The sequence below is a fragment of the Mauremys mutica genome, chromosome 17, assembly GCF_020497125.1.
Source record: "Mauremys mutica isolate MM-2020 ecotype Southern chromosome 17, ASM2049712v1, whole genome shotgun sequence".
Classification (NCBI taxonomy): Eukaryota; Metazoa; Chordata; order Testudines; family Geoemydidae; genus Mauremys; species Mauremys mutica.
In genome coordinates, this window is record NC_059088.1 from 9,069,704 (window position 1) to 9,083,702 (window position 13,999).

The 13,999-nt window shown below is 50.7% G+C and overlaps 1 protein-coding gene across 1 annotated transcript; it reads left to right on the forward strand.

The window, feature by feature from the left end:
* Positions 1-375: 375 nt before the first annotated feature.
* LOC123351910 (phospholipase A2 inhibitor and Ly6/PLAUR domain-containing protein-like) lies at positions 376-5,819 on the forward strand. Its single transcript, XM_044991593.1, has 6 exons — positions 376-433; positions 1,655-1,777; positions 2,915-3,070; positions 3,727-3,867; positions 4,642-4,779; positions 5,725-5,819. Exons 1-6 carry the CDS (start codon positions 376-378, stop codon positions 5,817-5,819), a joined length of 711 nt encoding a protein of 236 aa, XP_044847528.1.
* The last annotated feature ends 8,180 nt before the right edge of the window (positions 5,820-13,999 follow it).

Below are 13,999 nucleotides of genomic sequence, written 5' to 3' on the forward strand. Positions count from 1 at the left end.
ATTTTTTCAACTCAAATTGTCCTTTCAAAATTGACGGCAACATTTATATTTAAACCATTTTAAGAATGATTTTTAAATGCCTGAAAACAAACCCAAACCACTTTTTGTTTGGCTTTTCGGTCGGATGAGAATTTTGGTTCAACCGAAAACGATTTTTATTTCCTGATCTTTTGGAACTGCCAGTGAACCAAAAAATCGGTTATTTGTGCAGCTCTGAGCCCTGGTGCTTTTCACTCAAATCTCAGCCACAATTCCCTTTCCATCCTCATTTTGGTCTTGACTCTCTCCTCCTCCCCTCTGGCAGCGCTCGCTGTGTCAGTCATGAGAAGCTCCGTTCAACTGTGAGCCCAGCCCCGTGGGCCTCCCAGCACCAGGATGGTTTCCTTCATCCTCTGCCTCCTCCCTGCTCTCCTAGCTACAACTAATGCAGAAGGTGAGTCACTCGCTGCTGTGGCCATTGACACTCCCCCGGACTTGGACACTTTGCACCCCAGGGATCCCCAGTCAGGGGAACATCCAGCATGTGCAGGGAGGGGGGATTAGCTCTGGGTGGGGTACAGGGCCCTGTCTACACTACGGCTACTGTAGCAGTTTAGCCACAGCGCTGTAGCTGGGCCGGCAGAGCCCCATAGTGAAGACGCCGCCTGTCCCAATGGATGGTGTTTTTCCATCCCTGTGGGAACTCCCCTCCCTGAGCCGGTAGCCAGGCCGAGGGAAGCGTTCACTCATCGACCTGCATCTACTCCAGGGGTTAGATCGGCCCTAGCTGTGGTGCTCAGGGTGTGGACTTTTCAACCCCTCCGAGCACTGTATCTATATCACCCTGGTTAGTAGAGACCAGGCTTGGGGGACACCATTACTGGATACTGCCCTGAATTCTTATTCCCACGAAGGCCCCTCTGCTCTGCTTTGGCAGCACAAAGGGGACTAAATATAGGACTAAATTACACTGCTAAGGGACTGAGTGTAACCTGGAATCAGGGCTCTCCAGCTCAATTTTAAGGACGCTTCCATTGTTTGGCACATACAGTGGATCTGAAGTGCCAGGCAGTGCTAGGTTTGGGGTAGCAAGCATTCTCACAACGCCAATGAGCCCTTTCAGAACATTTTGCCAGCAAAGGGAGACTGATGCAAGCTTCTCTTGATGCTGATCATCTATGGTGGCCTTTAACCTTAGTCTCATCTCAAGCTCTTCCAGCTATGGAATGCTCGCCGGTGATTTGCTGCCTTCTCATGAGCAGAGAGAATACATGTGCACCAGCAGCAGACACAATTTTCTGCACCCTGGGTCCTAGTGGTGCCACTAGGACCCAGAGTGTAGCGGAATCTGCCAACACACACTGCAAAATGAACGACTCTCCAGTATTGTGAATACCTGCACAATGGGAGCCACATCTGGGGTGGGCGGGGCTTATTTTGTGGGCGGAGCTTGGGAAGAGCATCATCCCCTTCACCTGTCCCCAGTCTGACCCCCTGGGTACCACTGGCCCAGTGGCTGAAATTGTGCAATTGCTGAGTGTCCAGGAGGAAATTGGGTCCGTTAACCCCTTGGCTTGTTTGGAACAGAGGGGGAAGACTGGGCCTAAGGGACGTGTCAGAGTGACACTGTCACGCCACAGTAAGAAGGAAACACTTCTTCTTCTTCTTTCTCCAGCTGCGATCCTGACATGTGACACGTGCTTTGGTCAAACGGAGACCTGCAATTTCCCTCCAGGAACCTGCCAAGTCAACAAGGCTACCGGTGGCTGCCTCTCCGTGGCGGAAGATATTAAATTGGGTAGGTGATATTGCCGTCAACCCAGGCACACCGTACCCCGCAGTCTGTCACCATCCTCATCGCTAAGGCCAACCCCAAACAGTCCATCAACAAAGCACATTCACCCGGCACAGAGCACTGAGTCTGTGCTCGACGCTTCATTCATTCAGGCAACATTACTGTGTCTTACATAGCGACTGGAAGACTCGGTGGTTCCAAATCCTGTCCCCATTGGAGTCAATTGTAAATCTTCCATTGACTTCAGTGGGGTCAGGATTTTGCCTCTTGAGCTTTATCTCCACAATGGACGGCTGCGCTGCAACAAGCGAAGCTGCTTTGGGTGGAAATGCACATTCTTTGAATCATGTAAAAAAAGAAACTGGCGCTGAGATCCCTTGTACACTGCCGCCTTGCTCCCAAATCCAGTCTGGAGCTGTTAGTCACCTTCTCAGGGCTGGAGCCCTGCCGTACACATTTTTCACCTTGCTTGGGATGCAAATTCAAGATACCTTTTGCCGTTTGACTTGAAGAGATTCAAGTCCCTGAGCTCTTCAGGCCGGCGGATTTCCCTGGTTCCCTTTATTTCTCAACGTTTGCCCTTTGCAATTGAAAATCTGAGTTACACACCTGGTTTTGTTCATCCTTCCCTTGAATTAAAGAGAGCAAATGGCTCCTTCCATTTACCCTGTAAGAAGGATGCATAGCACAGCATCAGCTTTAACGTGCTCTGTCATTATCTACCTACCTATCTAATCTATCTAATCCCCATACGTGCCAACCTGCCTCTGACCACACTCAGGAAATTTTCCCAGCACAGTCACAAATGGGTTTATTAAAACTTCCCCCCACTCAGGGTGCGGCCTCACTGCAGAGTTAACGTGGGCTGTGACCCAAGGTTTAGCCTAACCCAGCCCCCCACCGCTCCCTATTATCCACACACAAAACTCTTTAACCCCAGGCTAACTGCTGCAATTTGGGGGGCAGTTTCGATCCGCGCTCCTCTTTCATTTCTTGAATTGTGGGCCCCAGAACTAGACACAGGATCCCAGCAGCGTCGCCCCAGGGCCAAACATGGAGGTAAAATAACCTCCCGGCTGTTACTTGAGGTTCCCCTCCCAGCTTCTCATTTTCTTTTCTGGTTTTCTGTCTTTAACAAAGGTGGGACACAGAACACGAATTTCTACAAAGCGTGTGTGAGTAACTATAAGAGTGACATAGAAGTCCCCATCTCCTTCACTGTTGGGAATGGCAATTACGTGAGGATCAACACTACACGATGCAACACAGATAATTGTAACTCGGCTGTACCTGGAAGTAAGTTATGAGTGTGTTTTTATTGTCCCTCTTTAATGGGGTGTGAATCCAGCTCTCCGTGCGCCCCCTGCTGATGCACGTGACCGTTCGAGCGCTTTGGAAGGGCACCAGCTCAAAGCACATTAACAAACCGTTCACGCACATCAGCAGGGTGCACGTGTCCAGCTAGGCCGTGGCAGGCTGGTGCAGGGTCGATTCACACCCTGGCAGATGCTTACACCCCGACCCATCTTGCCACAGTCGAATGGTTGATGTGGACAAGCCCCGGCACAATTGTATTTGTTTCCATTTCTCCCCTTTACTGCCCCCAACGTCCATTCACTGGAATGTCATTTCTGTTGCCAGTCAGAACAACAGTCGGGGCCCATGTGAAAGCAGACGGGCGAGGGCTGCACGCGAGAGAGGGGGCAGCAGCCGGGATGGGCTCCAATCTAAACCTCCCTGAACCTGTCAGGCTCCACCTTCAAACTCGCCGGGGTCTGGAACTGATCAGCTGCGGCGTTCACAGATAGTTGGGTCACAGACAGACGGAGAAATGCCATCGGGCTGGGGGTGGGGCCTTCACCTGCTCAGGCAATGCAGGGAACATCCACCAGTTTGAACGAGGTTTAACCCACTCTGTGACCGTCTCTCTCTCTCTCTCACTCGGTTCTCAGTGCCCAAGGGGAGCACCACCGCGAACGGGCTGCAGTGCCCAACCTGCTTCGCTCTGAACTTCACTCTCTGCAATAGCTCAGTCACCCCTTGTACCGGGGATGAGACCTACTGCATGGATTTCACTGGGTTTCTATACAGAGGTAAATGCTGCCAGCTGGCTGCAGTGTGGGAGCTACCCCAGGAATCTCACATCTCAGGGACTCCCCAGAAAGCTGGTGAAAACTAGTCTGTGCTGGGCCCTTGGGCAGGTGGGGTGGCCAAGTGGGGTTTTTGGCCGGAGGGAAGGAGAGAGGAATTGGGAAGTTTTCCTTTCCTTTCCTTTCCCTTCCTCGCTCCTTGAGTGATGGCGTCCTGCTCCTGGAGTTATGACAACACAGTCTCTTTCCATGGGAAGGGTTTTTATGTCAATAATGCAGAGCTGGGAGAGAACCCAGGAGTCCTGGCTCCCAGCCTCTCCCTGCTCTAACCACTAGACCCCACTCCCTTTATGTTTAACGTGGCTAAGCTATTGCTCAGTGCAGAAGCTCCTGTTCTCAGTGTGTGTCCAGGACTCCCAGTGCTTTGGGGTGTTTATAAAATAACTGAACCGAGCGGTTGGGGCTGCCAGGGACGGTGAGAGCCGGGCATGTTCCCCGGGGGGCCGTACGCTGGGGAAGGAGCCTTCCCCGGAGATCAGCTGGTTCCAAACTCCAGCTTCAGTCCCTTGTGAAGCTGCAGAAAGGGGCGCGGGGGAGACAGGAGGGGACCAGACGCCCGCTCTGCCATGGCCGGTTACAGCGAGAGCAGGGAGAGCACCGGGGGGTGGGAACGGGAGGCAGAGGTGGGAACCGCTGGATGGTGGAGACAGAGGTTCTGGGGGCAGAGAAGGAACCAGAGCTGCCCCCGCCTAATAACAGGCTGATTTTCTCCCTCAGGTTCATCTCCTTCGCCATTTCAAGCAAAAGGCTGCACTACAGCGTCTCCTCAGGTCATTAAACCTGGAGCCGTCCTGAATACGGCACTGTACATATTTGACTTTTTTGGGGGGGCCTCTGTTCCGGCGGAGAAAATACCCACCAACCCCCCATCCACAACTGCTGCCTCTCTAGAAACAACCAGCCCCGCCCCCAGTAAAACCACTACCACACTCCCTGCTACAACCACCACCACTACCTCTCCCAACGCAACCATCACTACCCCTGAAACAACCACCACCACTCCTGCTACAACTGACACGACCGCCAACACAACCACCACCCCTGAAACAACCACCCCCAATGCAACCACCACTACCCCTGAAACAACCACCACCACCACCACTCCTGCTTCTACCGACACCACCCCCAACGCAACCACCACTACCCCCGAAACAACCACCACCACCACCACTCCTCCTACAACCGACACCACCCCCAACACAACCACCACCCCTAACACAATCACCACCACTGCCAACACAACCCCCACCCCTGAAACAACCACCACCACTCCTGCTACTACCGACACCACCCCCAACGCAACCACCACTACCCCTGAAACAACCAGCACCACCACCACTCCTGCTACAAGCGACAGCACCCCCAACACAACCACCACCCCTGAAACCATCACCACCACTTCTGCTACTACTGACACCACCCCCAATGCAACCACCACTACCCCTGAAACAACAACCACCACCACCACCACTCGTGCTACAACCGACAGCACCCCCAACACAACCACCACCCCTAACACAATCACCACCACCGCCAACACAACCACCACTCCTGAAACAACCACCACTTCTGCTACTACCGACACCACTACCAACACAACCACCGCCACCATCCCCAACATAACCACCCCCCTCAATGCAACCACCGCCTCCCCTACAACAACCACCACCCCTGACACAAATACCACAAACAAAACAACCACCATCCCCAAAACCACCATCCCCACCCCTACAACCATCACCACCAACAAACCCACTGCTCCACCCAAATCACCCACCACCAAGAAACCAAACGCTTCCACCACCAGTGGGGGCAGCCCGTCTCTGGAGAGATTCTCCTTTGCCCTCTACCTGCGTGGCCTGACTGGGCTGCTGCTGGTGAAGCTGCTCTCCTGACCCCCGCCCGGCACGGCCCACGCAGCACCTGGTGTCTGCGAATAAAGGCCTGAAGTCCCAGCTGCACCCCCTCCGAGGCCCCTCCACACTGCCGGGCGATGCAAAGGGGCCGCTGCATAGCCAAGGGTCTGCCCAGCGCATGGGTGTGCCTGTCCCGGTTCCTCACGGCTGGCTGGAATCTCTCTGTGCATTAGCAAATCTACAGAATAAATCAGGATCTGAAATAAAAGCCCCCGGTGTGTTGTTGTGTTCGGGTTGCCCATTGCTGAGCCCGTCTGCCTGAGACTGGGGCGCTGTCTAGCCCAGTATCCTGTCTTCCGACAGTGGCCAGTGCCAGGTGCCCCAGAGGGAATGAACAGAACAGGGAATCACCAAGTGATCCAGCCCCTGTTGCCCATTCCCAGCTTCTGGCAAACAGAGGCTAGGGACACCATCCCTGCCCAGCCTGGCTATAGCCATTGATGGACCTGTCCTCCATGAATTTATCTAGTTCTTGTTTGAACCCTGTTATGGTCTTGGCCTTCACAACATCCCCTGGCAAGGAGTTCCATAGGTTGACTGTGCACTGTGTGAAGAAATACGTCCTTTTGTTTGTTTTCAACCTGCTGCCTGTTAATTTCATTTGGTGACCCCTAGTTCTTCTGTTATGAGAAGTAAATAACACTTCCTTATTCACTTTCTCCACACCCTTCAATATTTTATAGACCTCTATCATATCTCCTCTTAGTCGTCTCTTTTCCAGGCTGAAAAATCCCAGTCTTATTAATCTCTCCTCACACGGAATCCATTCCATCCCCCTCATCATTTTTACTGCCCTTTTGTGAACCTTTTCCAATTCCAATACACCTTTTTTGAGATGGGAGACCACATCTGCACGCAGTATTCAAGATGTGGGCGTACCATGGATTTATATAGAGGCAATGTGATATTTTCAGTCTTATTATCTATCCCTTTCCTAATGATTCCCAACATTCTGTTTGCTTTTTTGATGGCCGCTGCACATTGAGTGGATGTTTCCTGAGAACTAGCCACAATGACTGCAAAATCTCATTCTTGAGTGGTAACAGATAATTTAGGCCCCGTCATTTTATATGTATAGTTGGGATTATGGTTGCCAATGTGCATTACTTTGTATTTATCAACATTGAATTTCATCTGCCATTTTGTTGCCCAGTCACCCAGTTTTGTGAAATCCCTTTGTAACACTTCGCAGTCAGCTTTGGACTTAACTCTCTTAAGTAGTTTTGTATCATCTGTAAATTTTGCCACCTCACTGTTTACCCCTTTTTCCAGATCATTTATGTTGAACAGCACTGGTCCCAGTACAGACCCCTGGAGGACTACACTATTTACCTCTCTCCATGCTGAAAACTGACCATTTATTCCTACCCTTTGTTTCCTATCTTGTAACCAGTTACCGACCCATGAGAGAACCTTCCCTCTTATTCCATGACAGCTCGCTTTGCTTAAGAGCCTTTGGAGAGGGATCTTGTCAAAGGCTTTCTGAAAATCTAAGTGCACTATATCCACTGGATCCCCCTTGTCCATATGCTTTTTGACCCCTTCGGAGAATTCTAATAGATTGGTGAGGCGTGATTTCACTTTACAAAAACCATGTTGACTCTTCCCCAACATATTATGTTCATCTACATGTCTGACAATTTTGTTCCTCACTATAGTTTCAACCTGTTTGCCTGGTACATAAGTCAGGATAGCCTGGATCCCTCTCCCTGAGCTGGGCCGGACTCCTCCCAGTTGCAGTGTGGATACATCCTAGATGGTTAACAGAGGCAGACTAGTGGCCCTCCCACAGCCGGGGAGAGAAAAGGCTGTAGGGACAGAGGAGGGGGGCAGCCACTGGGAAGGTGGAGGGAACCCTTGGGGAAAAGTCCTTCGGCAGCAGTCTAGCTGCGCTACCAGAGGCAGAGGATGAGTGGAAGTCTCAGTGCAGTTGCCAATTTCCACCCTTGTCTCTGTTAAAGCCACTTGGCTCCTCTCTGAGGATATTTAATCTCCAAAGGCAAATTTCCTAAATGCTGCTGTGCTTAGACATTCCCCAATCTGGGGTTCACCCCTACCCCAGAGGTGGCTGCGTTTCAGTGCTATCCTGGCCTGGAAAGATCTGAGGTCCCTTGGCATGTAAGACAGAAATAAATGTGCACTAGGGTAGTACCTAGAGATCAGGGATGCATTGTGCCAAGTGCTGCCCAGATTCTGACAAGATCAGGGCCCCCATTGTACCAGGCGCGGCACAGACATGTTGTCACAGTCCTGCTCTGAAGATCTTTCCAGATAGACAGGGGAGGTGCATGGGGAGAGATAAGTAGTACAAGGGTGACAACATCAATCAAACATTGAACCCGCCTCTTTTATCCTCAGGCTCCACCCACTTGTCACTGTAAGACTCAATGCCTTGGGTATTACTACTGGGGTCAAGATGGACATATGACCGGAAACAAGGGGTGGCATGCGACCCCTCTAAGAACTCCTCCCACCACCCTGTACCAATAGGGATGGGGTTTAGCCCCATAGGACCTCCCTGAGAGCAGATTTGACCAATCAGGGCAGATTCTGAGGTGGAGTGACCTACCCAAAAAGAGGGCTGTGTGACCCCTCTAAGAACTCCTTCCACCATCCTCTACCAAGGGGGTTTCAGCCCCCCTTAGGGCATCCCAGCAGGGAAACATGTACTAATCAGGAGAGGTGTAATGCGAGGGTCTAGGCTGGAACCCTCCCCCACCCCCCGATCTCTGGAGTTTGACAGTGATTGCAAGTATATCTTAACAGCAATAGACAGTCTCTCTAAATAAGCCTGGGCCTTAGGCCTCAAAGATAAAATGGCCAGTGAAGTACCATGGTCTTAAAGCTATTTTCAGTGAAGGTTGCCTGCTTCAAAAATTACAAATCAGAGAAAAGCATTTCTAAACAAAACTTCAAGCAGAATGCTAAAGTGGCATGATGTGCGGGTTGTGGAGCGATTTAACAGAACTTTGCAAACTTGAATGTGGAGACATTTTGCATCCCACAACCCCGTTTGGGCTTTATAACCTCAACATGTTATAAAGAGTGACAACCGGACCTTTCACAGAACTTTATGTACCAGACCTGCTGATGTCGACCCCTCAAATTCTCTGAAGAGATGGAAAATGGTTTACGGAGACAGTTTAAAAAAAACAACAGATGTTGCCCCTTTTAGAAAAAGTCACAGCGTGAGACTATCTAAAACTGAAAGAGCTTTTGAAAAAGGTGGTGCGGGACTTTTCCGTTTCCCTTACTCTTGTGTTTTCAATGACAGCCGAGATTCTAGAGAACAAGGCTGCAAACTCGGCGAGGCACTGATACAAACGGTTGAATCTGAGCCTTGCATTACCTAATTCCCAGGTTTTCCATTGCACTGTTCATCAGCCGATCTCCGACCAGTCCCTCTCTTTAGACTCCTGGTGATCCTAACACCTGGCTTCTCTCTGGAAGCCCCCTACTCATCGCGACAACCTCTGGGAGCAAAACTGGCCTGAAATACAACCAAGGCCGAAATGCTCTTCTCCGCTCAGTTATTCTATAACTAAATTCCCCAAGCTGGGTGCGACGTCATGTGCGTGAGACCCAGTTTGCTGCAATGCCCTTGACATGGGGCGAGGAAGAAAATATGTCACCAGTGAATATTTACACAATTTAATGAGAAGGACTTTAGCAACCTGTTCTGGGAGTGGGAGGGAACCAACTCCATGGCCAACCTTATTTACCGTGGAAGTTTCACAGGATCCCCCATTTGGTGTCAAGTGGCCGTCGCTCCATTAGAGTTAATGGAACCAGATCCCGGACTCGTGTCAATTGGCCCTAGCCCCATTGGAGTCAGTGGGGCCTGATCCTCATCTGCTGTGAATTTGTCATCACTCTATGATATACCCCATCCCATGATCTGGATAAACACCTCTAATGTGCAAAACAGTCGCACCTCTACCCTCGTGACTGAACTGAGTATCACCTCTTATCTCCGTTGCACGAACCAGCAGACTTTATGAGACAAATTTTATAAAACAGAAGCAAATGGGTTGAGAAAGAGTTGGTCTGAATTGCACTTAAAGAGGGAGTGGCCAGACATGAGGATCGTATAACATGTTACATTTCAGTAAATCATTACTCCCAATTCTATCTTTGGCCTATATAGAGAGGAAAGGGGCCGTGCCAGAGAGGTTAGTGCATCTCTTCAATTTACAGAGAACTTGGAGGTGAATGGAACCATTGTGTGGCTGAAGGTAAGAGTTTTTAATGCCATGTTATATTATCCTTTGTAATCTTCCATGATCTGCTGCAAAATGCGTAGAGGCTGGAGATATATTGTGAATGGGGAAACCCCCTGACGACAACAGAGCAGGGATAAAGCGGCTCAGTTTGTGCAAAGGAAAAGCAGCCCCACTCATGGAATGGTGTGTGAGCGAAATAGGGAGATTTCCAAAGGCAAAACCAGCAGCGAGGGGGCCAGCGTCTGCTGAAACTTCCTGGGAGTCGGGCCTCAAACTCCCTCCGGCTGCTCTGAACATCCCAGGCTTAGGGAGCAGAGAGGAACCAGTCAACGTACTTGATTTGGCCTGTCAAAAAGCTTTCAGCGCAGTCGCTCACCGTAGGACAGTAAGGAATCGAAGCAGTGCTGGGGCGGGAGGCAAGGGACTGTCAAGGAGCAGAAACAGGACAACAACCAGAGAGCAGAGGAGTTTCCAGCGTTGTTGTAGCCGTGTGGGTCCCAGGATACTAGAGAGACAAGGTGGGTGAGGGAAAAGCTTTTATTGGACCAGCTTCTGCTGGGGAGAGACACAAGCTCTGGAGCTCCGCTGACCCGCAGAAGAGCTCGGTGCCGCTCAGACGCTCGTCTCTTCCCCCACCTTGTGTCTCTAGAAAACAGAACCGGAATTCATGGGAATTTTGTGTGATGGCAAAAGCTTAAAAGTGGAGGCCTCCAAGCTCTATTCTAGACCCAGCGTTCAAGTGACTCATGATCTGATGGGGGGTGAGCGAGTAGGTTGGGAAATCTGCAGAGGAGGCAACTTACTAAGGTTAATTGGGAACCTCAGCGAGATCGAACGGAGCTGGGTCAATGGGCAACGCGATGGCGGATGAAGCTGAGTTTTGATCAATGCAAAGTAACGCACATGGGGGCAGATGGGTTTGAAGCCTCCTAGACCTGACCGTTGATTCAGGGATGTGTCCAGAGCATCCCTGTAGGAGGATCAATGGACACCTCAGCTCGCTGTGCGGCTGCAGGAGAGAAAAGCGAAGAAGCCGTTGGGCTGCCCAAGGGGATGGAGATAATGTGAAAACACTGCAGTGCCCCTCTGCAGACCAGCAGGATGCTCTGACCCTGGCGCCCCACAGACCGTGCTGGTCGCCCCATGTCAGAAGAGACAGTGCAGACCTGGAGCAAATACGGACGAGGGAGTGAAAACTGGGCCAGGCTAGAGCCCTGCAGCGGGACTGGGATCCCTCAGAACCCGCAGGACCTGCTGCTAGAATAGAGGGAGCGGGGAAAAGTACTTTGTTGGGGGCGGGATTGGGTGGGCAAAGGAAGCCAACTGTGGTAATATGCAGGAAAACACAGGGCAGCAGCTTGTCATCAACAGAAGTTCAGCAATATAAAGCAAGTTGGTTTTTTAAAAATAAAGGTTTTTACCCTTAAATTTAAGTGAGGGATAGAAAGAGATTTGGTGTCCATTATAACAGCAGTTAAACTACTTTTTACATGGCTTAAGTAAGATTTGTTTGATACTTTTAGTGGTAAAAATTATGTCTGACTTCCCTTTATATGTATAATATATTAACCAGACTGTTTTGTTTAAAAGTAGCCTGAGGGACTCTGTCTCTCTTGTAGGATTTGTGGGATCAAAGGTTTTTGCGGGTGGGAGAAAAATAAAAATGCAAGGAACAGTTCAGGAGCGGGTGGAAGTGGGATTTAAAAAATAGCCCCACGCAGGGCTCTACTCCAGAACGCCCACTCTGTTATCTCTGGGCATGTCGGTGGCATGAGAGAACTGGGAGAAATGTTTCGACCAAAACGTTTCTCCAGTGAAAAATGCAGGTTCGGGGAGACTGAAACATTTTGCAAATTTGTGTCAATTTTTCAGCTGAAAAAAATAGCCTAGAAAAAAAAATCTTGAAAAAATGGAAAAGTTTGGTCTGGGCATTTCCCGAATTAGACGTGCTGATTTTTTTTTAACTCAAAATATCTTTTCATTTAAAAAATGTCGGCAACATTTCCATTTAATCCAATTTTTAAATCTTTCTAAATGCTTGAAAATGAATCAAAACCATTTTTTGTTTGGCTTTTCAGTGGGACGAGAATTTTGGGTCAACCAAAAATGATTTCCCTCCCCAATCTTTTGGAACTGCCAGGGAAGCACAAAATTGGTTATTTGTGAGCTCTGTTGCCTGGTGAATCTCGGCTGTTATTCCCTTTCCATCCTCATTTCGGTCTTGACTCTCTCCTCCTCCCCTCTGGCAGCGCTCGCTGTGTCAGCCGTGAGAAGCTCCTTTCAGCTCCGAGCCCGGCCCCGTGGGCCTCCCAGCACCAGGATGGTTTCCTTCATCCTCTGCCTCCTCCCTGCTCTCCTAGCTACAACGAGTGCACAAACTATTGCACGTGAGTCATCCACTGCTGTCACCCTGTAACCCCTCCTGGACTTTGAACCTTTACACCCCACGGATCCCCAGTCAGGGGAACATCCAGCATGTGCAGGGAGGGGGGATTAGCTCTGGGTGGGGTATAGGGCCCTGTCTACACTACGGCTACTGTAGTCACTTAGCCACAGCGCTGTAGCTGGGCCGGCAGAGCTCCGTAGTGAAGACGCTGCCTGTCCCAATGGACGGGGCTTTTCCATCATTCTAGGAACTCACCTCCCCGAGCTGGTAGCCAGGCTAAGGAAAGCATTCACCCATCAACCCAGCTGCATCTACTCCAAGAGTTGGTCTGGCCTCGATGCAGCACTCAGGGTGTGGTTCTCCTTCCTCCCAAGCACCGTAGTTATTTCAAACAGAGGCAGAATGAGATCCAATGACTGGGAGTTGAATTTAGACCAATTGAAGGTGGAATTAATTCTGGAAGCAGCTTCTCAAGAGGCAGGGCGGTTTCTCCATCCCTCGGACACGGTCTATGGAGATTGGACGCCCTTCTAAAAGATCGGCTCTAGCTCAACCATCGGATATGGGCTGGATGGAGGAAGGGCTGGGGGAGGTTCTCTGGCTTGGGCAATGCAGGAGCTCAGACTAGATCAGCATCACAGCCTGAAAATCTCCACCTCTCTAAAAGAAAAGGTGCAAAGCTGCTGCACTTACACAGCTTGCGTGCAGGGTGCTGTACATAAGGACCGAAGGGCAGAGATTGTTCACTTGCAGGTCCCCAGCATGTACACGTGCTGTGGTTAATGCCACTTGTATCAACGGTAATTTGGGGAACACGGGACAACGAACGTCCTTTTGTTCTGTTTTTTGTCTGGCGATTTCCATCCTTCCCAGTTCCCACAGACTGGGCACGGCTGGGCTGATCCAGAGGGATGGGGGCTAAGTTGGCTTTAACTTAAGCCACCTTTATGTCCCAAAGACTGAGGGCCATGTAACCGGGTTGTAAAGCTCGGGGACCAGTCATCACAGAGCCTTCCCATGGGGATCAATCCCCACGAGCCTAGGGGCCAAGACACTGGCTTCTGCACCCCAAACCTTTCCGTCAGACCCGTCTGCTGGCCGGCTGGCAGCCCGGAGAGCCTGGCCGCACTCACATCAGTGGCCTTTCCCTATTTCTATGCAACCAAAGTAGCTTCTGAACGCTGCGTTCCCTCAACTCCATAACTTCAGGGGATGTTCTAGACATCACTGGGCAGAACCCTGTTGATTTGGGGGGGAAAATCAGAAAACTGGAAGAGGGAAATCGGGGACACACAGAGCCGTTGGCGTCTGGCCAACCCAGCCACACTTTCAACCACCTCTGTGACTGTGTGTACATCAAAGAACCAGTTGGTGGCGCCATTGACACCTTCCAGCCCATCAACCCGCCCAGCCCAGCTCTGCCCAGCGTCCCCACGGAGCTTAACATGTTACACCCTGAGCAGCTGATCTCCCAGATAGAAACAAGGATGATGGGGGGGGGGAGGAATGGGGGGCACACAGGGGAGAAGGGGGAACCCTGGTACATGGGA

Coding starts and splice junctions, on each gene's coding strand:
- LOC123351910 (XM_044991593.1), top strand. CDS start 376: ATGGTTTCCTTCATCCTCTGCCTCCTCCCTGCTCTCCTAGCTACAACT. Junction 1,778..2,914: donor GGCGGAAGATATTAAATTGG/GTAGGTGATATT, acceptor TCTTTAACAAAG/GTGGGACACAGAACACGAAT. Junction 4,780..5,724: donor TGTTCCGGCGGAGAAAATAC/CCACCAACCCCC, acceptor CAAACGCTTCCA/CCACCAGTGGGGGCAGCCCG.